The sequence below is a fragment of the Panthera pardus genome, unplaced genomic scaffold (genome assembly GCF_024362965.1).
Source record: "Panthera pardus isolate Hobbes unplaced genomic scaffold, ASM2436296v1 HiC_scaffold_20, whole genome shotgun sequence".
Taxonomy (NCBI): Eukaryota; Metazoa; Chordata; class Mammalia; order Carnivora; family Felidae; genus Panthera; species Panthera pardus.
In genome coordinates, this window is record NW_026526766.1 from 16,522,109 (window position 1) to 16,543,255 (window position 21,147).

A 21,147-nucleotide genomic window follows, 5' to 3' on the forward strand; every position below is an offset into this window, starting at 1 on the left:
TTCGAGCCCTGCATTGGGCTCTGGGTGGACAGCACCAGATCCTGCTTGGAATTCTCTCTCTCTCTGTCTCTCTCTGCCCCTCCCCTGTTCATTCTCTCTCTCTCTCCCTCTCTCTCTCAAAATATATAAGCTTAAAAAAAAAGAATTAAGGTATTTTGGTGCATCAAAGTGATGCATTTTCTGGTGAATGCATTAGCCTGGATTAGTTCATCTCACTTAACACCTGCATTCACCAGCAGGGGGTTCTGAGGGAGCAGAACAAAAAGATATGCACGTTTTGATAATCAGGAAGAACTGAACACACAGTGGCTTTGTGCAATGTTGTAAGGGTGCTAAGCCAGGAAGGGCCTTCAGGAGGTGGTGGGGGGAGAGGAGAGACCCGCCATCTTCAAAGAAGACATAAACTGTGACTAGTTTATAGTTCTTGAATAGGACCTTCCTGATAAATCATAGGGTATTAAATTAATTGTACTTCATCAAGTGTTCTAATACAAGGTACAACATCAAATTAGTTTCAATATTTCATGATATTCTTTAAGAATATCATTTCCCCCAAAAACTTACATATGCTTTTGTATACAAAGAGATTTCATTGGTAAATGCAATGTTAAGTACAGTCTCCACAGAGGATTACCAATAGAAATGATTCAAGAGAGCGGAAGATATAAGCAATGTAGAAAGTGAGAAAGGAGCGCACCTCGAGCCATCTCTCAGGGCATGGGGGCTCCCCTACGTTTGTCGCTCAGAGAACGCTACCGTTGAATTGATCCATGAGTCATGCAAAAGGAGGAAAGTTGAACTTCCCCCGCAGTTTCCTTAGAGCACCTTCATTGTCACAGCTGGTGGGGTCCAAGCCACCAAATCCTCCCTAGATGTTCAGCCTGAAGCCATGACAAAGAGCATGCCACCGTGTCTGCATTCACTGCAACATCACCGCCCGGGAGACAGTGGCTGGAGTAATGGCTAGACATTTGGAAGGGGCAAACATCGGAGCAATTACGTCATGCATTGTCCTCATCTTTGTCTGGAATACTCCGCCTTGAAGTATTATAAAATACATAGTATGAACTATGATGTTGTAGCTCAGAAGCAGTGTATTTTAAATGAGCGCAAAGGAAAAGGATTAGTGCTTTCCATTATTTACGTTTATCTTCACCTAGAGCGCCCGGGTGGCTCAGTCATTAAGCATCTGTCTTTGGCTCAGGCCACGATCTCACGGTTTGTGAGTTCGAGCCCCATATCAGGTGAGCTCAAACCCTGCTTCAGGTAAGGATGATCCCTACCTCGGGTAAAACACGAGCCCTGTTTGGGGTGAGCCCCATTTCTCTCTCTCTCTCTCTCTCTGCCCCTCGTGGGATTCTCTCTCTCTGCCCTTTGCTCACTTGTGCTCTCTCTCTCTCTCTCTCTCAAAAAAAAAAAAAAAAAAAAGTATCTTCACCTGTAACAAACCTCATATAACCCATTCTGTCCTAATAGGTAAAATGGCCATGGGTTTTCTGAACTGATAATGCCTCCCCACACATATCAACACACGTATGTCCTTTTAAGTGATTTCTTTCTCTTTAAAAATACTGTTAAAATGTTTATGGTTCTTCAGGATTACATGTTGAGCTAAGATAATAAATATGTATAAATATGCAGATACTCTACCGAATCATTCCTGATCCCGTTTGTATTTTCCGAGTTGTATAAGATAACCTTTGTGGCTTTCAAAAACATCTTCTCACACCCTAGGGGGCAAATTACCTCTATTTTCATTTCCTTTAGAGTTAGATCATTTTATAATTAAGAACTTATTGAAGCAGATTCTCCCCACGTGTAAGTTACTCCCTGGGGAGTAATTTATGCAAAGAGCACCTCTGACTTAATATCATATAAGCTTAACAACTGTACAATGGATACCTGGTATTTTTAGTCAATTTTGTAATCATTGTAAAGAATCCACTGTGTGAAAGGTTATCGCTAAAAAAAAAAAAAAAAAGAAAAGAAAAAAAAAGTACAAATTATGTATAGTGTCATTCATTTGTATTTTTTAAATAAGATTTTTAGTAAAGGAATAATAATGTGGCTTGTCATAATTCTCGTCCAATAGCATTAGAAATACCAGTTAGCAATGATTCTGACGCTGCTAAAAACTGACATTTTGTAGCTCTTCACTATTTGCAAGGCAGTTCTACATAAAATATCTCATTAAACCTCACAAATCTATGAAGTTTGTCAGCTAACTTTATAAACCAGGAAACAAAATAAGACTTTTATCTTACCTATGGACCCAATCATTATCAGGTTCAGGACAGGAATCCAGGAAAACAGAATAGAAATTACATCAGATCTCACATGTTTTCCCCATATCACAATCTTGAAAATCTTGAAAACAAATACTAGTTCATATAATCTGAAAGCTGAAAAAACAGAAGCAATAGAAATACTTAGTCTAATAAGTATTTTAGTTGACTTTGTCTCATCTCTTGATATTTTTATCATTGTCTCTTTAGCTGGCACTATTAGAATAATACAGAAATTTAAAATTGTATTCATGTTGTGTCTCTGTGGTAAGCAGGGAAAGGGTCACAGAACAAAATATCAGGAAAATTGGCTAATTTCTGGTTGCCATCTCCCAAATCAACTCAAAGGCATCATTAACCACTTGGATTCTGAGTTTTCTCATATGAAAAATAGGCCATAATGCTGAATTTTTTGCTTATAAAGATGATTTGAACATACCGTGAAATATTGAATTTCAAAAAAAATTTAAGATGCTCTCCTCAAGCTAAGTATTATCTTTTTTAAAATGTAAAATGATAAGACAATGAGGGTTATGTCTTGCATTTATCTGTTTTGTATATTCAAGGGTGAGAAACTGTAGAAAAGCATCCACATGGCAGATTGATGTACAAAGCATTTTGAGGCATATTTTGCATAATTATTTTAAATTGGGAACGGGAATAGCAGATCTTCCTGGTGTGTATAATTTTAACAACACTTAGAATACTACCAGAGACATAGGAATTACTACATTCTAAATAAAGTGTATCTCGTGGATTCATCCATAACCTCGATGCTGATGCCTTAAAATCATCTTTCCAGAGGGTTCTGTACACAGGTGCTTGCACATGCACACATGCAAACTGGAAATCCTGTCCCCCACCCCCACCATGTTCCATAAAGTGGTTGCCTTACCAACAATTCCATTTGTGTCAAACCAACTGTTGAACCTCATCCTAAGGATGAAGCTAGAAGTCATCTTTGGAGTCTTCATCAGTTTCTACCTCTGTGTCCTTTCTTTCATTTATCTTCATAGAACTGTCCTTCTATTTGCTTCTCCCTCTCCCCTTATCCTGCCACTGACGTCTTCCACACTTCCATCTCCCGACACCCGGTTCGGAATAGCCTTTTAGTCTCCTGCCTGTTTCCAGTTAGCAAAGGTACCCAAACCACCACTTTGATCCTGTCGTCACCCCGTTCCTTCCCTTGAACCCTTGTGGCCAGTGGTATCAGGTAGAAATTCCTCTGCCTAACTCCCAGGAGCTCCATAATCTCTTATCCCTCCGTCTACCCAACCATATGGCCCACGTCTCCAGTGGAGCCGAGGTGTTTGTCTCAACGATCACGAGCCACAGTCATTCCAGAAGTCCTTCATTCCATTCTGCTTGCTGAAGCAGCCTTGTCCTTTCACTTCAGCCCAACAGTCTTCGGAATCAACCCTAATGTCTTCGTCTCCACGAAATTATTTTCTTCGTATTGAAGTCATAGGAGCCACATGTTCTATCATTTTCTCCTGGTTTTTCCATGCATTAATTTTGTTTTATGAATGAAATAATCTGTGTCACTAATATATCTTGTGCCAACAACTTCTATTATTTTAGCGGACGTATGGAGTGTGCTCAATAAATATTGTCACCACTGACATACTCGAAGTAAACATCCAGCCACGTCATTTATAAAATCACGCCCTTCCATTTCAGCTTTGCTTTGTTTACTTATTTAAAATACTGTTGAAATAAGGCAGCATGATAACACTCAGTGACTTGATGTTTGAAGTGCAAAATAAGAAAACCGAAGCCACTGGTTCAAGGGATTTTTTTAGTCTAATTAATAACCAGGTCAGGTTTATTTTTTGAATGTGTTTTTTTTTTTTTAATTTTTAAGTTTACTTGTCTATTTTGAGAGAGAGAGAGAGCAAGAGCATGTGCAAGTAGAGTAGGGGCAGAGAGAGAGAGAGAGAGAAGGAGAGAGACAGGATTCCAAGCAGGCTCCAGGCTCTGAGCTGTCAGTGCAGAGTCCGATGCGGGGCTCAAACTCACGAACCGTGAGATCATGACTTGAGCTTAAATCAAAAGTCGGACACTTAACTGACTGAGCCACCCAGGCGCCCCAATAACCAGGTCAGGTTTAAAAAGGAGAAAGCAGGGGCGCCTGGGTGGCTCAGTCGGCTGAGCGTGCGACTCTTGGTTTCGGCTCAGGTCATGATCTCATGGTTTGTGAGTTCGAGCCCCACATCAGGCTCTGCACGGACAGCGCAGAGCCTGCTTGGGATTCTCTTTCTCCCTCTCTCTATCTCTTCTACTCCCCCTCAGCCTCTCACTCTCTCTCTTTCTCTTTCTCTCTCTCTCAACAATAAATAAAACAAACATTTTAAAAAAATAAATAAATAAAAAGGAGAAAGCAGTGAAGTAAGAGTTTAGAAGACTTCCGGTCCCTGGTTATATTTTGTAGTTTTCGAAAAACAAAGCAAACCTTGGTAGATGGATAGATACCTTTTCACTTAGAAGAAGATTCAGGAAGCCGGGCCAATAGTGGTGGGTGAGCCCACGCCAGGGTCTTCCAACACTCAGGTCGTGCCAGGGGGAGGTGGGGAGGGAGCCAGGCAAGCAAAAGGAAGAAGCTCAACATGTCTGTTTTCCCCTTGCAGCACAAATTGAAGTGATACCATGCAAAATTTGTGGCGATAAGTCCTCCGGGATCCACTACGGAGTCATCACGTGCGAAGGCTGCAAGGTAGGGGGACTTTGACAGGACACTGCCAACAGCGTCTGTGTTTGCCCCAGGCATCCGTGTATGTCACCGTGCGCTTGGCGACATCTTTTTAAAGAGGGCCTGCTAAAGGATTCTTGTGCTTGCTGCCGACACTCGGGAATTTCTGCTTGGTGTGTGGGTGGGTGGGCTTCCCGTTCTTGGCCTTTCAGCTTTTTGTGATCGTCTAACTGGTCAACCGCGACTGGAAAATGGATTGTTATTTAAGAGCTTGGATTATTCACATTTACAGAGATATAAATCCTGCCTCCTGCTCTCTTTTAACTGTACTGCCTTCAGTAAACTCAAGGGCATTTATTACTGTATGAAACAACCAAAGGTTAAAGATGGCAAGCCAACGGCCTATGCTTCCTTATCTGCTTACAAATGAAGTTCAAGGTAACAGTTGCAATATGCATATGTTCATCCTTTATTCTCACATTCCAGAAAAGAAGAAGTAGAGTCGTGGAATGTTAGAAGGATACCAGATAATCTCTGAAGTAATTAAAAATGATCTGCCCCAACCTCCTCATTTTCAATGAGATAATGAAGTTTAAACAAGATTATGTCATTTGGCCAACATCACTGATCTAGTTAGTGAAAAAGTATGGCCAAAAACACAGGATTTTTCATTCTTGGTCCAGCGTTCCCCTCCAAGGACATTGAACCAATCCTTCCAAAAACAAACTAATTCCTATGAGCAAGATGCTCTTAAAATACAAAGTTGAAAATAGCAGTTAACAGAGACTTAATCTGAAATAAGGGAAACTTGAAACTTCACAGTAAGTGTTTAAAATTCTTCCTTAGAAGGAAAAACAAGAGAGACTAAGTGTCAAGGGGGAAATAAGAAACAATTCCACACCTAATTTCAAAGGGCAACGTGTCACTGGAACAAAATGCAGTGTAATCTGGGAGTGAAAAGTGATATGTTGGCGAAGTTATTGATGAAAACAATCATATTTTTGACCAAAGATGCAAGCAGGGCGGGCGCCTGAGTGGCTCAGTCGGTTAAGCGTCTGACTTCAGCTCAGGTCATGATTACAGTTTGTGAGTTCGAGCCTCGCGTCGGACTCTGTGCTGACAGCTCAGAGCCTGGAGCCTGCTTCCGATTCTGTGTCTCCCTCTCTCTCTCTGCCCCTGCCCCACTTGTGTTCTCTCTGTAGCTCTAATAAATAATTAAAACTTTTCAAATTTTTTTAAAAAGATGCAGGCAGAAAGAATTTAATATCAGTAGACTGTGGGCACTGGCTGACTCAGTCCATAGAGCGTGTGTTGTGAGTTCAAGTCCCACATTGGATGTAGAGATTACTTAAAACATTTTTTTAATTAAAAAAAACAAATAAGTAGCCTGAAAGAGATGTAAGACGATCACCGATTCTAAGGACTAATCTTAATCCTCACAGAGTCAAACATACATGAGACAAAACATACCACAACTCTCCAGTAGTCATGCTATGAGAACACTTGACAAGGTCTTCATAATGGTCTCAAAAAGTATGAATTCTGAAATTGAAACTGAAGCAAAGAAAAGGAAAAGAAAAAAATGAAACTAAAGTGGGAAGAGGACACAGAGAAGGGAGAATAACGTGAATGTAACTCGCCCATCGACATCCTGACCTCAAAGGTGATTAGTGATAATCCATATTTGAACATCCTGAGATATTCCTTGTATTCCTCTGTTTGCTCTGCGGACCTATGATTAAGAACTGCATGTTATCCACCTTGATGCAAAGTTTTCAACTCATCAGAAGACACAATAAAGCAAAATTACTAATCAGCAATTTTTTACCCTCCTTAGAGTAAGCTATTACTACCTCGGGGAGGTAGGCAAATAGTTTTCTTCATAAATGCTAATAATTTCGGAATCCAAACCCTCCAGAGAAAGCATTTCCACTACTGTGTTGGTTTAGTAGGTATTTTTAAGGCCTCTGGTCTAGTTTATTAAGTACCCACCAAGTATATATATTTTTAGATCAGTGTCACAGTGGAGATCTGTGTCACTGTGAAAGCTCTACTTGGAAAAGGCCCGATTTCAAAATATGAAGGTATGTTCCTGTTAAAAAGCAAAACATTTTACACAGAAGGTGTAACTAACCTTACAAATATATTCCATAGACCAACAGCTAAAACAAGTGTGTAGGGTACGGCCATCTTTTCTATTTAAAGCAGGAAACACAATCAAAGAAATTATGCTGCTATTCTGAAGCATACTCTGAAGTTTTAGTCAAAATGACATTTTACGCGGCACTACTTTTTTTTTTTTTTATTTCATGGAAAAACCCACATTTGTAAATATGCTGTGTTTTTCTCCAACTGGAAAACTCAAGAAATTCCGTTTAGAATAAGATGTCAGTGTCAGCGCATTCGGTATCAACCTCTGAATTTTCATAATACCGTTCTGAGTCAACATGAACAACCCATTTTAAATAACATCAGTTCAGCTTGCGCACTTAATTCAAATTCCTATTCATTCAATAACATTTGAAACAGAATCTCTTTTTCGTGCCAAAAACCTCATTTGCAATAATGAGCAACAGATAAGCAAGAAATGCCTCGTAATTAATGTCAAATTGGCCTTAAATTAGGCCTGTAGCTGTGACTTTAGAAGTCTTCTCCGTCAGCTCTTTTGCTAAGTGGCACTGGAGTATCCGAAGATAAAAAACCACCAATTCTTTCTTAAAATGTAAATTCCCAAGTCATCTTTTACCAAGACTGATGGGCCAAAGTTTCTCTTTCTGACACCTTTGCTGGCACAGATCTTCCTTGACTTACATGAGGTTATGTCCCTATAAACTCACTGTGAGCTGAACATATCTTAAGTCAAAAATGCATTTGATACACTCAACCCAGTGAACATCATAGCTTCGCCTAGCCCACCTTAAATGTGCTCAGAACACTTGCTTTAGCCTACAATTGGGCAAAATCGCCTAACACAAAGCCCCTCGTATAATAAAGCATGGAATGTCTTATGTAATTTATTGAATACTGTACTGAACATGAAAACCAGAATGGCTGTGAGCGCTATAGGTCGTTGACCCCCACAATCGCTGGGCTGACTGGAAGCTGTGGCCGCAACCCTGCCCAGCGTCACAAAAGAGCATCGTGCTGTCTCTCACTAGCCTGGGAAAAGATCCAGATTCAAAATTCGAAGTATGATTTCTACTGAATGTGTATTGCTTTCAGACCATCTGTAATGTCGAAAAATCGTAAATTGAACCATTGAAGTCAGGGACCGTTTGTATATGGAGTATGTCCTTTCAATCCCTGGCAGCTTGGATGGGATCTCTGTTTGAAAGGGCTCTGTGAATTCATTCACACTGGACAGTTGGATATCTCATCCTGCCACCACTGGTCCGTGGGGACCAAACTAGTCCTTGTTTTGAATGGCTTGGGGCTTACAACACAAAACCAGTTGGCATTTTTTTCTCTCTTGTCCCATTTCCGAGTTACCCATTTCCGAAGTTCTTCATAAGAGTGGCAGGCTCACAGGGCACCTGGGTGGCTCAGTCGGTTAAGCGTCGACTTTTGGTTTTGGCTCAGGTCATAATCTCACAGTTTCTTGAGTTCAAGCCCTGAATCGGGCTCCGTGCTGGCAGTGCAGAGCCTGCTTGGGATTCTCTGTCTTCCTCTCTCTGCCCCTCACCCACTCACACCATCTCTGTCTTTCTCAAAATAAATAAACTTAAGAAAAAGAAAAGAGTGACAAGCTCTCTTTATAGTGACAGGCCATGTCATAGGAGAGCCCAAAACTAAAGGAAAATCGATGATCTTGATCCTCTTTAAACTTTTTGGGGTGTTTTGCATTAATGTTGATTCTTAATATATTGTGTCAAAATATTACTTATCCTGATTGACAGGTTTTTTGGCAATCCTTAAATTTTGTGGCCAAGATGGGTGCCTGACTAGCCACACCCTAGTCCCAGCCCTGCTCTGTCCTCCTGCTGATAATCGAGGAAACCCAGATTTTCCTCTTTAGGATTTTCTTTTCTTTTTTTTAACGTTTTCTTTAATTTTTTTAATGTTTATTTATTTTTCAGAAAGAGAGAGAGAGACAGAGCATGAGAGGGGGAGGGCAGAGAGGGAGGGAGACACAGAATCTGAAGCAGGATCCAGGCTCCGAACTGTCAACACAGAGCGTGACGTGGGGCTCGAACCCACAAACCGTGAGATCATGCCTTGAGCTAAAGTTGGATGCTTAACTGATTGAGCCACCCAGGAGCCCCCTGCCCCACCTTTAGGGTTTTCTGTAAGATAGCTAAGGCGCATGGTATCCAAAGAATTTTTTAATTAAAAAAATTTTTTTAAGTTTATTTATTTTGAGACAGAGAGAGAAAGCAGGAGTGGGGGAGGAGCAGAGAGTGAGGAGAGAGAGAGAGAATCCCAAGCAGGCCCTTCACTGTCAGTGCAGAGCCTGATGTGGGGCTCGAACTCACAAATCACGAGATCATGACCTGAGCCGAAGTCAGACACTCAACCAACTGAGCCACCTAGGCACCCCAAAGAAATTTTTTTAATAATTAACTCAGTTATGGATTTATTTAGAATGGTAACGTATGGTTCATGGCAGTTAACTGTGTACCAGAAAGAAACCTAACTTGCACGAAAACCTCCTACATCTCTATAGTCTATTTATTGCTTATTCTTATTGAACAGTTTATATACTATATTTGCTTTATTTAAAAATATGGTTAATTATAAGGCACATCACTGGTTTAAAAAAAACAACCTTGCAGATGCCTTCTGGCCATATTTAAAGTTTTGCAAATGGGTAAAATGCTTCTTAGAAACCGGGAAGATACTGGCACATGCTGAACCCACCCTCCTCAGTACGGCTCTTGTGACCAATGTCCCCCACAGCACTTGACATAAGCCTGTGTTATTTTCCCCCTCAAGTTTTGTCATATTTGGCTTAGCAGTGACACTGTCCTCTGCCATTCCTTTGATGCCCGGAACTCTGTCCTGTTTTTCTTTGCAAAGAACACAGCGCACAAATGTCTTTAGTAAACACTGATTAAATGAATGAATGAAAGATGCCTTCCTATCTCTGTAGATGGTACATATTTTCCCCCAGGCAAATCATCTGTAAGGTATCCAAGGAGAAGTATCAAAAAAAAAGTTGTTTTTTTTTTATTAAACTCCATTACATTCACGGTAGAAAATATAGCAAACGTGTATGTTAATTGTCTCAAACGTGTATGTTAATTATCTCCGTTTTCCTTCTTATAAATAATATCTCCCTCCCATTCTCTTTTCTTCTAGGGATTCTTCAGGAGGAGCCAGCAAAACAATGCCTCTTACTCCTGCCCAAGGCAGAGAAACTGTTTAATCGACAGAACCAACAGAAACCGTTGCCAACACTGCCGACTGCAGAAGTGTCTTGCCCTCGGGATGTCGAGAGATGGTAAGACATGCCTTCCAGGTTCTTAAAGGTTTTCACGTGGGGCGCTTGGGTGGCTCCGTTGGTTAAGCATCTGACCTCAGCTCAGGTTTTGGTCTTGTGGTTCATGAATTCAAGCTGTGCTGACAGCTCAGAGCCTGGAGCCTGCTTCAGATTCTGTGTCTCCCTCTCTCTTTGCCCCTCCCTTTCTGACATATTCTTCCCCCACTGCACCCCCCCTCTCTCAAAAATAAATAAACATTGGTAAAAAAATTAAAGGCTTTCACATGGATGCTTTGCTGGAGTCTATTTAAGCCATTGGAAGGATTTTAGACAAAGGGAATTGGGGATAAAAAGAAAAGAAAACGATGTGCTGGCAGAACTTCTAAAAACTGCGCATTGCCCCATAAAATAGGAATACAGGAAAGACTTTGCTGGAGCTCGTGGAGCAAGCTGTACTAATAAGGTTAGGTGAAAGCCACATTGGCCAGGGTTCAAAAGTTTGCATGTGCATGAGTGGTTCCTAGGATGTGAGATTTTTCAGAGCTAAAACCAGGGAACATGCGAGGCAAACCAGGACCATTTTGTCACTGGGTGAGTCTGACTAGTACATGAGTTGCTTGGTGTGTGGAGATATTAAGCAGCAGAACCTACTTCCATAGGAAGCCCAGAAGCCCTACTATTATTGGGCATGGACTTTCTAAAGCATCATGAAAATTTCAAAAGCTATAGCATAAGTCCAAGCCTTAAAAGGGCTGTGTAACTGGTGTCCTTCTCAGAATATGACCCAAATGGGTGAGCTGGGCCCCCCACTGATTTTCTTAGATTAATTGAAGAGACAAACACACACAAAGAATTTTATCTAGTGTTGCTTCCATTTTTAAGCACTCATCTAAACTCATTATCTCCCACCTTACCCCCACCCTCCCACCCCCAACACTGGCTACAGCACTCCTGTATCAGATTGTGAGCCACCCTGAGTCCTGAGGGCACTTCTGTCTTGTTCTCACTGTATCCTCAGGATCTGGTTAAAGGCAGGCACCTAAATGTTTGTTGAATGAACCATGGAATTCTCTTTTACCTAGAGCCTGAGACAGACAGTTCCCCTGGTACTTATTCTCTTTATGTGAATCATTGTAGATTCTCTACTCCTGGTCACATTCTTGTAATGAAGTTCAAGGTAGTGTGGAAAGAAGGAAGGAAGGAAGGAAGGAAGGAAGGAAGGAAGGAAGATAGGAAGAAAGGAGGGAGGGACAGAGAGATGGACGGAGACAGGGAGACTTCCAGATCTTAAAGAAATAGGGATAATTGGCATATACCATCTCTTGGTATATAGGGAGTTTTATGAGTTATTAAATTAAATGTGAGCCTTTTACTCATTTGGATAGAATCCATTCTGCGTAAGTCTTGATATCTAAACCTAAAAACTGCTTACTTCTTAGCTTGCATTCTCCAAATACTTATATCATAAAAGTTTACCTTTTTTCTACTTCCCAGCCCACCTAAACTTGTATTGCATCAAAGTATACCTATGAGGCAAATTGGATCCAGAAAATAAAAAGAATTTGACCTTGAGCCCTTCAGTGTAGAGGTAGCTTCTAAAACTACAGAGACATGTTTCCAAGCTTTTCTATTAACTACCTGACTTTGTGTTTATTTGCTTTTCTAGACTTGCTAGCCATGTAGATATACTCCTAGGGTGTGTACTTTCACATAACTAAAGTGAAGAAAGTGGAAGGTAAGGATTTAGTGGTTTTAAGCACTTATTTAGTGCAATTCTACGGGAACTTTAGTTGATGATTTTGTACTTTGTTTCTGCTATATGCAGGCAGCATATTAATTGACAGTGTATGAAAAACTCCACTAATTGTGCAAAGAGATTGAGCCATTGGTCATTTTTCTTTGTTACTTCTTCCTACAATAAAAGGAAGTGTCTCTTTTGGAAGGGCAGATCTTTGGTCTGTGCTGGTGAACAGAATCATAGACAAGAGATGGGCTTATGGTCCAATGTCTACAAAATCTAGGAGATTGTTTGAATACCATGGCAAAAAAAAAAAAAAAAAAAAAAGTGTGTTGGGAGGGAGGGTCATTTAATGGACAGAGCCACGATCTTTTCTCAAGGGGGAAGAAATGTAGTGTAGCATATAAACTTGCGAGTAAAAGCAATACAGTGTCTGAAGATACTGGAGATTCAGGATAGTGATTCATCTTGGTTTTAGATCCAGAGACCATTCTGAGGATGCCAGGGACATCCTCCAAAATACCTCCTAACTGTGTCTTATGTAAAACTAATGACAAGGAGAAATGCTCCAGGGTAGGAGCGGTGGTTGGAAATGAGGATAAGAGGTTCCAGCAGAAGGAAAAAAAAAAGGATTCTTCCTAAGGGAGAACAATTCTTCCTGTTACGCAAGAGGAAGTTTCGTCTGAACCTTGATTACCAAGAGTATTTCCTTTATACCAAATAAATTCTACTAATACCAGGGTAGCTGAACAGGTTTTATCTCCTGTTGATATGTAATGTCTGGCCTGTGGTATTGATGGCTTAAAAATCCCTGAACTTATTGGTGATTACCTATTTGTAGCGAGGACCCAGCAATGAGAGCTGGTACTTCCCCTGCCATTAATTTATTATATTTACCTTCTACTGGTTGAGCAGGTATTTTCAAAGTGCTTTCACAGTAGTGCTAGTAGCCAAGTTCAGATGCCCTCATACCTGGCTTCTTTCCACATACACCTTGCCCACGTTCCTTCAGACACAAAGTGGCATCTTCATTTTGATAATCGCATTTGTTTTCTGTCAGGGATGCATGGCACCAAGAATGTTTATTTCACCTACGTGGCCACTGAAAAACCATGGATGGCTACTTGTAGGTAGCTTGATATGACTTTTAAAATCACTGGACTTTCATTCTGTCCTGAATTTCCACTTTGATCATGGTTTATTAGCCATGGCACATAGATGAGTAGACAAAAAAACTCAGCAGTAACAGATTTGTTCAAATTTAGTTTGGGCAGAGAATCAAAAATCAAATCCACTTGGAATATATATGCGTGTGTTTTTGTGTATGAAAAGGTGAAACCGGGACGCCTGAGTAGCTCAGTTGGTTAAGCGTCCGATTCTTGATTTCAGCTCAGGTCATGATCTCAGGGTCATGAGTTCAAGCCCCGCGTTGGGCTCCTCACTGGGCGTGAAGACTACTTAAAAACATTTTTAAAGGTGAAGACATGCATGTATTTATGTGTGAGAGCTGATAGCATGTATATGCCCATCACATATTCTCCACCATCATATTTACTTTTCTTTTTAACTGGAAGCTTCGTAAATGTTAGTTGCAGGAATCTTTAGGATAAACTGTTTCCAATCGTACTACTACAAACAAACAAATAAAAACCAGAAAAATGTTTGGTGTCCGTAGGAAGATACTGAGCCCCAAAGAGAAAACATGATACTCACATTGCAATAATTGAATAGGCATCCTCCTAATGACATGTAAGTAGCTACCTTACGAGGACAGATTTCACAAATTAGGTTTCTATTTATCCAGAACAGCATTGTCCGATATCCAGAATGGTAGCCACATGTCACTATTTAAATTTAAATTAATTAGAATTAAATACAACTTAAAATTCACTTCTTCGGTCACACTAGCTGTATTTCAAGCGCTCAATAGCCCCATGTGCCTGTGGCTACCATTTTGGAAAGCATAGATGACATTCGATCATCACAGGAAGTTCTATTGGAAAAGGAGAGGGATGTGAGAGAATATTTTGAAATTAGGAATAAGGTTGGGTAGATTGAATCTGATCTTTTCTACAAAGCTTGGAGCACTATAAAAAAAAAGGCACATCCTTGAAACTGAAAAAAGTTAAATTAAGACCAGTTTACTTGGTAAGCAACAAGATATGAGCATGGTGAACTTTACAGCCAGAAGATTGTGAGATAAAATAATTTCCAAAATGACTACAGAAAGTCACAGATGATAGTTCTACAATTGGGCTCTCTTGAAACCAACAGCATATATCTAGTTGTCGTGTGTTGGTAAGCAGAAATCTTCAAAGAAGCAATGACTTTGTTTTACAGTTACTCCAAAAACTTCCATTCCACTTAGAATGCCACAATCCAAATAAAAATGAAAAGATCCCCGATACTTTGCATAAAATTGTTCTTTGCTAGTATGAGATCAGAGTGAGTGATAAGAGCATATCATGAGTAAATACCACCATCACTGAATATTTATAAGGCCTTGCAATGTATACAGAATCGTGCAAGTTTCTTTGAGAGCTAGCAGTTTAACAAGAGGCTGCCTCTATACTCAAGTGAAAATCATTAACAGAATGATTCAAGTCTGAGAGGGGCAGACACTTAAAACATGTGCCATTCTGATTAATGGGTAGTGGTAAGAAGAATGCTAATCCTTGAAAATAGAACAGTAATACAGCCTTTGTTAAAAATACCCCTATGAATACAACAAATGTTTGCACAGATAGTGACAAAGGGATTCTATACATGTCAGGAAAGTTGGGTAGATTTATTTGTTCCATGTACCGTAACTGTTTTCCCCAAATATGTCATTACTTTTATGATAGGAAAGGGGCACAAAACCACTAGGACATCACTGTTTCTGACATGAATGGAAAAATCTATTCTAAAATAATATTAGAGTAATTGCCAGCAAAGTTCTTTATTTAGAATGAAGTCTGTTAGTTCCAAAATGTAGCGGAGCTTTAGGTCGTCTCTGAAAATATTTCAGTTTGCTCAGTGACCTGATAAGTCAATACCTTGGAAAAGGCATCACTATTCACCATTGGGTTTTCAGATGTTTACCAGGACAGAGGTCTTGACAGCCTACTGATTTGACATTGTTTGCTTGGATTATAAGATCTACGGTCAACAGCAGATTTCTGGGCCTAAAATTATTAAATGTAGAGTCTTAACTGGGTTCGCTCATTCATCAGCTGCCAGCTAGAGGTCAGTCTGTGCCTCTGCTGAGGGTAGATGGCCTTCTCTGCAAAGATCTTATCGTCTAGCAAGCTAGTGCAGGCACATCCTTTTTGTGGTGAGAGATTCAGTCACCTAAGAACTTTTGTAGCTTCTGTTTGTATCACATATGTCAGTATCTCACTGGCCCAAAGCAGGTCACATTGATGAGGTTTTTGGGGGGTGACAGTGGGGCTCATGGGGTCCAGAGCCGACAACCAAGAAAGAATTCTTGAAGATGTCTGTTGGTGCAAAAAAAGTGATTTTATTGAAGCATGGGGACAGGACCCGTGGGCAGGAAGAGCTGCCAAGGAACCAGGAGAGACTGGTTATATACTGTGGGGTTGGGGGAGGTAAAGTCCAGGGGAAGTTTCCAGAGAGATTTTCGTATGCTAAAGACTCACAGGGTACTGGAGGCTGAGCTGTTGTCAAGCTAAAGTTGTTTTCCCTCTAGCAAAGCATTAACATGAAGACAGTAAGGAGTTAGTTCCTGGAGAAACGTTTTACTCTGCCTGCCTCAAGTATTTATCAATGCGCTGCAGGCCATAAAGAAATAGAGCTCTATCTGCCATTTCCTTCAGCCTTTATTTCCCACAATCACTCTGGAGGGGTGATGGAGACTTTTAGGTCCTTCAGGACTATGATCTCTATCATTTTTTCCCCCTTTCCTTTGTTCTTGGGCAGCCAGGAGTGCCTGAGGAATATCACACATATCCCACCTGGGGGTAGGGGTGGGGGTGGGGGGTGTCGCCTGTCAGCTTGCCTTAAGCTCCCTCATCAACATGGCCCTGAGGCAAGTGGTGAGGCAGGGTGCCTGCTTGGAATGAAAGGGCTTTACATATTTACACCAGGAAGGGCATAGAAATAGGTAAGAGGAATCAGGGTCATTAATGAAATCAATCTACCACAAGTATATTTCACCTAACTATAGAGTGCATGGAAATCTAAAGCAAGGTTTAAATGGAAAGGGTTTTAAAAGGAGGCACTGCGTTTATGTCTCCATGATAGAAGAGCCTCCTCTTCTCAGTCTTTGCTCTCTAATAGATTTTAAACAAACAAATGCAAAAGCTCTTCTACTAAAGTAACTCAGAAAGTAATCTACTTCCACCAAAATCTTAATCTACCAATAGATAGAAATTTTGTATCATCCTCAGGAGTTCTGTAACAAATTGCTGTTCTGAACCTACCTGAATGCAAAAGACAGGTTAGCAAATAAAGAAGAATGTCGCATTCATATCTTGCTGGGGGTGGGGTGGGGGGGTCCTTCCTGAATCAAAAGTTATCATCATTTATTTTTTTCTGATATAAAAAGTTTTTTCCCCAGAGAATTTATATTTATTTATTTATAAATTTATTTATTTAAAAAGTATTGTATTACATAATATATATAATATTTGTAAAGTTATAATATAAAGATACAAAGGAATGCTTTCCCTAAAATTTACTTTAGGATTTGCCCCATGGACAAACTGGAAATATCACCGCAATTAATAAGCAAATCCATGTGTCTCTGAGAAACAGAACCTAATAAAGATAGTATCTCTACCAACAAAGTTAAACACAATGATCTAAATGATTCGAGACGCTATTAAAATGACAGCAGAGGTAGAAAGGGGAGTTTGGTCTGAATTAAACAGATGAATTGTCTTCATTCAGAAAACTTACTGGATAAATCACCCCTTTGTTTTTCTATTTAGGCAGCGTCAGAATGCCTGAACATTTTTTTTTTTTTTTTTTTTTTTTACTGAGGATTAAGGAAAAACAGGAAGTTTGGGCTGCTACAAATCCAGTCCTCATATCCACAATCCAGCAGGCAGGAAAGAAGAAAACAGTGAGCCCCAACACTGAGAAGTAAATGCAGCATTTCTATTTACCTCCTCTTATCCAGAACTTAATCTCATAGCTGCACCTGGCGGTGAGGGAGGCTGGGAAATGTGGTCTCCATTCTGAACAGCCGATGCTCAGATAAAATTTGATAACTCTGTAGCCAACAGAAGGAGAAGACGAGCACTGATGGAACATGGCCAGCGGGGAGGGGGGTGGCTCTTCCACAGTAGGAATCTCTTCTGTGGGCCCTCTGTGCCGGAGAGTCCTTAAGCACTTCACCATGTAGTTATTTTCAGAAATCATTCTCACGAACCCGACTAACTGAATCCAGGAACTGGACCTGTTCCTACCCTCCACTTCTTTCTACATTCCCTGGGCTTCCAAATACCAACAGGTGATGAGAACACTGTCACGAAAGAAAAGAAAATAGAAACTCCGAGAGGAGCCTCCAAGTTTGCCGTAGTCCCCACCGTTAACATGAACTGCAGGACATAGTGTTTGATGATGCAGACAAGGTGGCCTCTCACTTAAAATATTCACAGCCTAAACTGGGAGTTGACAGTTTGTGAGGGAAAATGTCAATATCCGTAACAAATCAGGAGGTCAAACTCTACCAGTTAAGAAACAATGAATTCAGATCAAAGCATCCTCAGATTACTCTGTGACCTCTTACAGACTTTTCCTCCTTTTTCCTCACGATGGTTAAGGATTTTGCCAGAAGAGAAGGGCAATATAAAACTTGGGGCTGGTAGAAAAAGAAAGGAGGGGTAACTGTGGGCTTCTTTGCTGAGTATTGGACTTAACAAGATTGCTGTTTTCCAAATATTCTTTGAATTGGATCCCAAAAGCCAGCTGAAGACAAATACTTACTTAAAATTGCATTTATCACCCTGCCCCACAGCGTTGGTCTTACCCAACATGCTGTGTAGAAAATAGTGAGGGGGTGCCTGGGTGGCTCAGTCGGTTAAGCGTCCAACTTCGGCTCAGGTCACGATCTCTCAGTTCGTGAGTTCGAGCCCCACATCGGGCTCTGTGCCGACAGCTCAGAGCCTGGAGCCTGCTTCGGATTCTGTGTCTCCCTCTCTCTCTGTTCCTCCCCCGCTTGTGTTTCCCTCTCTCTTTCTCTCACTCAAAAATAAATAACTAAACATTTATAATAAAAAAGTGAGGCATGTCCAGAGATTTAAAAAAATGAAAATCGTGAAATAATAGGGCCCTACCCAACAATCTAGGAACCCTAATGCTTAGTAGGGGAAGCTAATATTGAATGTTGGTTGACATTTTTAACAGCAGGTACCATTTGTAGTTTTTGGTTTGTGGATCCCCCCCCCCCCCCCCCCCCCCACGTAAGAAAGAACCAGGAAATATGCCTTCTAACTTCATGGCCATCAGAAATAAACTTAAGTCCTGGCATTCCTTCCTAGCTCATGGTTAGCTCTCGCTCTGCTCATACACCAGCACAACACCCCTGAACATAGCCTTTCACCAAATGTGGGGTGCGAACGCATGGGGCCTTCCACTATGGTGCTGGGATTTTGTGCGCTGGAAGCTGAGGGGACAACCGTCCGTGACCCCCCTCGGATGGATCGGGAATGATAACCCCAAGTGCCCTCTTCTGCTTGTCTCTCCAACGCAGCTGTGAAGTTCGGGAGGATGTCCAAGAAGCAGAGGGACAGCCTGTACGCCGAGGTGCAGAAGCACCAGCAGCGGCTGCAGGAGCAGCGGCAGCAGCAGAGCGGGGAGGCGGAAGCCCTCGCCAGGGTCTACAGCGGCAGCATCAGCAACGGCCTGGGCAACCTGAGCAACGAGGCCGGCGGCGCCTACGCCAACGGACACGTCATCGACCTGCCCAAGTCCGAGGGCTATTACAGCGTGGATTCCGGCCAGCCGTCCCCTGATCAGTCAGGACTTGACATGACTGGAATCAAACAGATAAAGCAAGAACCTATCTATGACCTCACCTCCGTACCCAACTTGTTTACCTATAGCTCTTTCAACAACGGGCAGCTAGCACCCGGGATAACGATGACTGAAATCGGTAAGTGGCGGTCTCCTCCCCCACCTCGCTGTCGGCAATCGCGCTTTGAAGCTGCCATGGTCTTGTTTAGGCTGGGCATTTTCTCAGGTCTAGAGTCAATGACTTGCATTCGTGGCTTCTAAGGAAAAAAAAAAATGATAATAATAAGACTGTCTGATTTAAAAAGTGTGTTGTAATAAATGGCATTGTACTCCAGCCCCATAAAAGTTTATGTCAAGCAAAGGAGGAGAGAAGGAATTGAAAACGGAAAGACGCTATCCGTAAAGAACAGAACCTATCTGTTGAATTTGGGCTCAATTTGGCATAAACACGGGAATTTCAGCAAGAATTCTGAGTGATGATACTATTTAAAATAATATAGGGAAGGGATGTAGAACCGGTATGTGATAACCGAATGAGCAGGTCTCTGGTTCTTGCTCTAAGATAACTTGGGACAAACCGTAAGCAAATGGGACCTCAGTTGGCTTCTTTTCAAAGGCAGAGGGGTAGACCAGAAAGATGGTTAAGCCTCTTGTAAATCTGAATTCATGAATTCTACATGGGAATAGAGTCTGAATCACTGGCTGTGAAAAGAGGGTAGTCTGGAACGTCACGGAACATACGAGCAACAAATGAGTTACAGCGAACGGGGCTAGTCACAGGCACGATGGCATGATTGCTTCAGCAACCTGACCCTCCTTTGGCTGCAGTGAGCTTTGATCCCTTAAGGCGTGGTCCTCAAGAGTGCCCTGTCCCTAGGAATGCCCTCTCCCGACCTGTTACGACTTTGTTTTACCCTGTTAAGCTCAGGAGTCTATTAAATGTTTAACCAGTTGAGCTCATCAACTAACTGCCATAAAAATATTGATGGTTTAACACATGAGCCTCCTGGGTACCGAGGCTGCAGGTCTCTATCAGGCTTCATTGTGGTATTTGGGGGCTGGGGGTTGGGGAGCAAGCTCGGTCTCAGGAACCTTGGAGCAACCTCCCCCTCTCATCCTGACCTCATCCTGGCCGAGCAGAGTCCTTAAGACCCAGGCCACCTGAGTTCCAATGCTGACTCTGGCTTCTTTCAGCTGGGATGAGTTGCTGGATCCCGGCTTCCTCCTCTTTAAAAAGAGAAAAGTGTTAGTTCCTAGATCACACGGTTGTAAGTAAGAATTAAATGAGTTCATACTCGCAAAGCAGAGGGATGTTGGACACTCGGCAAGTGTTCAATTGCTCTTAGCTGTTATTATTTGGATGCCAGTCACCTTCTCTGTCTAAACTGTGAGTAGGAGCCCGGAGCCTACGAGTGTTTTAAATAAAGTTGACGTGAACACATAATGAAGCACATGCCATATGTATCCTTGGCTACTTCTGCCATCTGGGTGAGGAAGAAGTGATGTTACACAGTTATACAACCTGAAACGTTATTTCTCTCGTTCAGCAATTTAGCGCGTGACCGTGACTGAAGAGGTGATTGACAAAGCCCCTGTAAAGACATTCACAACTGAGAGACACAGAAAACGGAGCATCCGCTATCGCAACAAAAATTCATTATTCATTATTATTGCTCCCTTTAACCTTGTTTTTTAATGACGTCACAGGCACTTCGCACACATTTAATTTTTACAAACACCTTATAAGTAAAAGCAGGATTCCCATTTTACAGATGTGGACACAGAGGCTTAGAGATGTCTCATGACCTTCCCAGGGTCCTTCGGGTCCACCAGGACAGTCTGATTCCAGAGTCCTTTTGCTTATCTATTACCCTGTTACCCGCTCTGGGTTTAATACCCACGAACTGCACTGTCAACCAATAGGGACAGTCTTTTAAGGTGGGCTCACTCAATTTCCAAGAGACATGTTAAAAAGAAAAAGAAATAGGTTCCATTTTTTCCTTAATATCTAAGTGTCTGAGTCTGCTACTGATTTTGAACATCTGTATAAAAC

The 21,147-nt window shown here is 41.4% G+C and overlaps 1 protein-coding gene across 2 annotated transcripts in view; it reads left to right on the forward strand.

The window, feature by feature from the left end:
- Positions 1-21,147, forward strand: part of RORB (RAR related orphan receptor B) — a 193,236-nt gene that overhangs the window by 130,887 nt on the left and 41,202 nt on the right. For both annotated transcript variants that reach the window (XM_019463598.2, XM_019463597.2), the window contains exons 2-4: positions 4,913-4,998; positions 10,273-10,414; positions 18,832-19,233. In XM_019463598.2, coding sequence (XP_019319143.1) covers positions 4,913-4,998; positions 10,273-10,414; positions 18,832-19,233 — 630 coding nt within the window. The remainder of the gene's footprint in view (positions 1-4,912; positions 4,999-10,272; positions 10,415-18,831; positions 19,234-21,147) is intronic.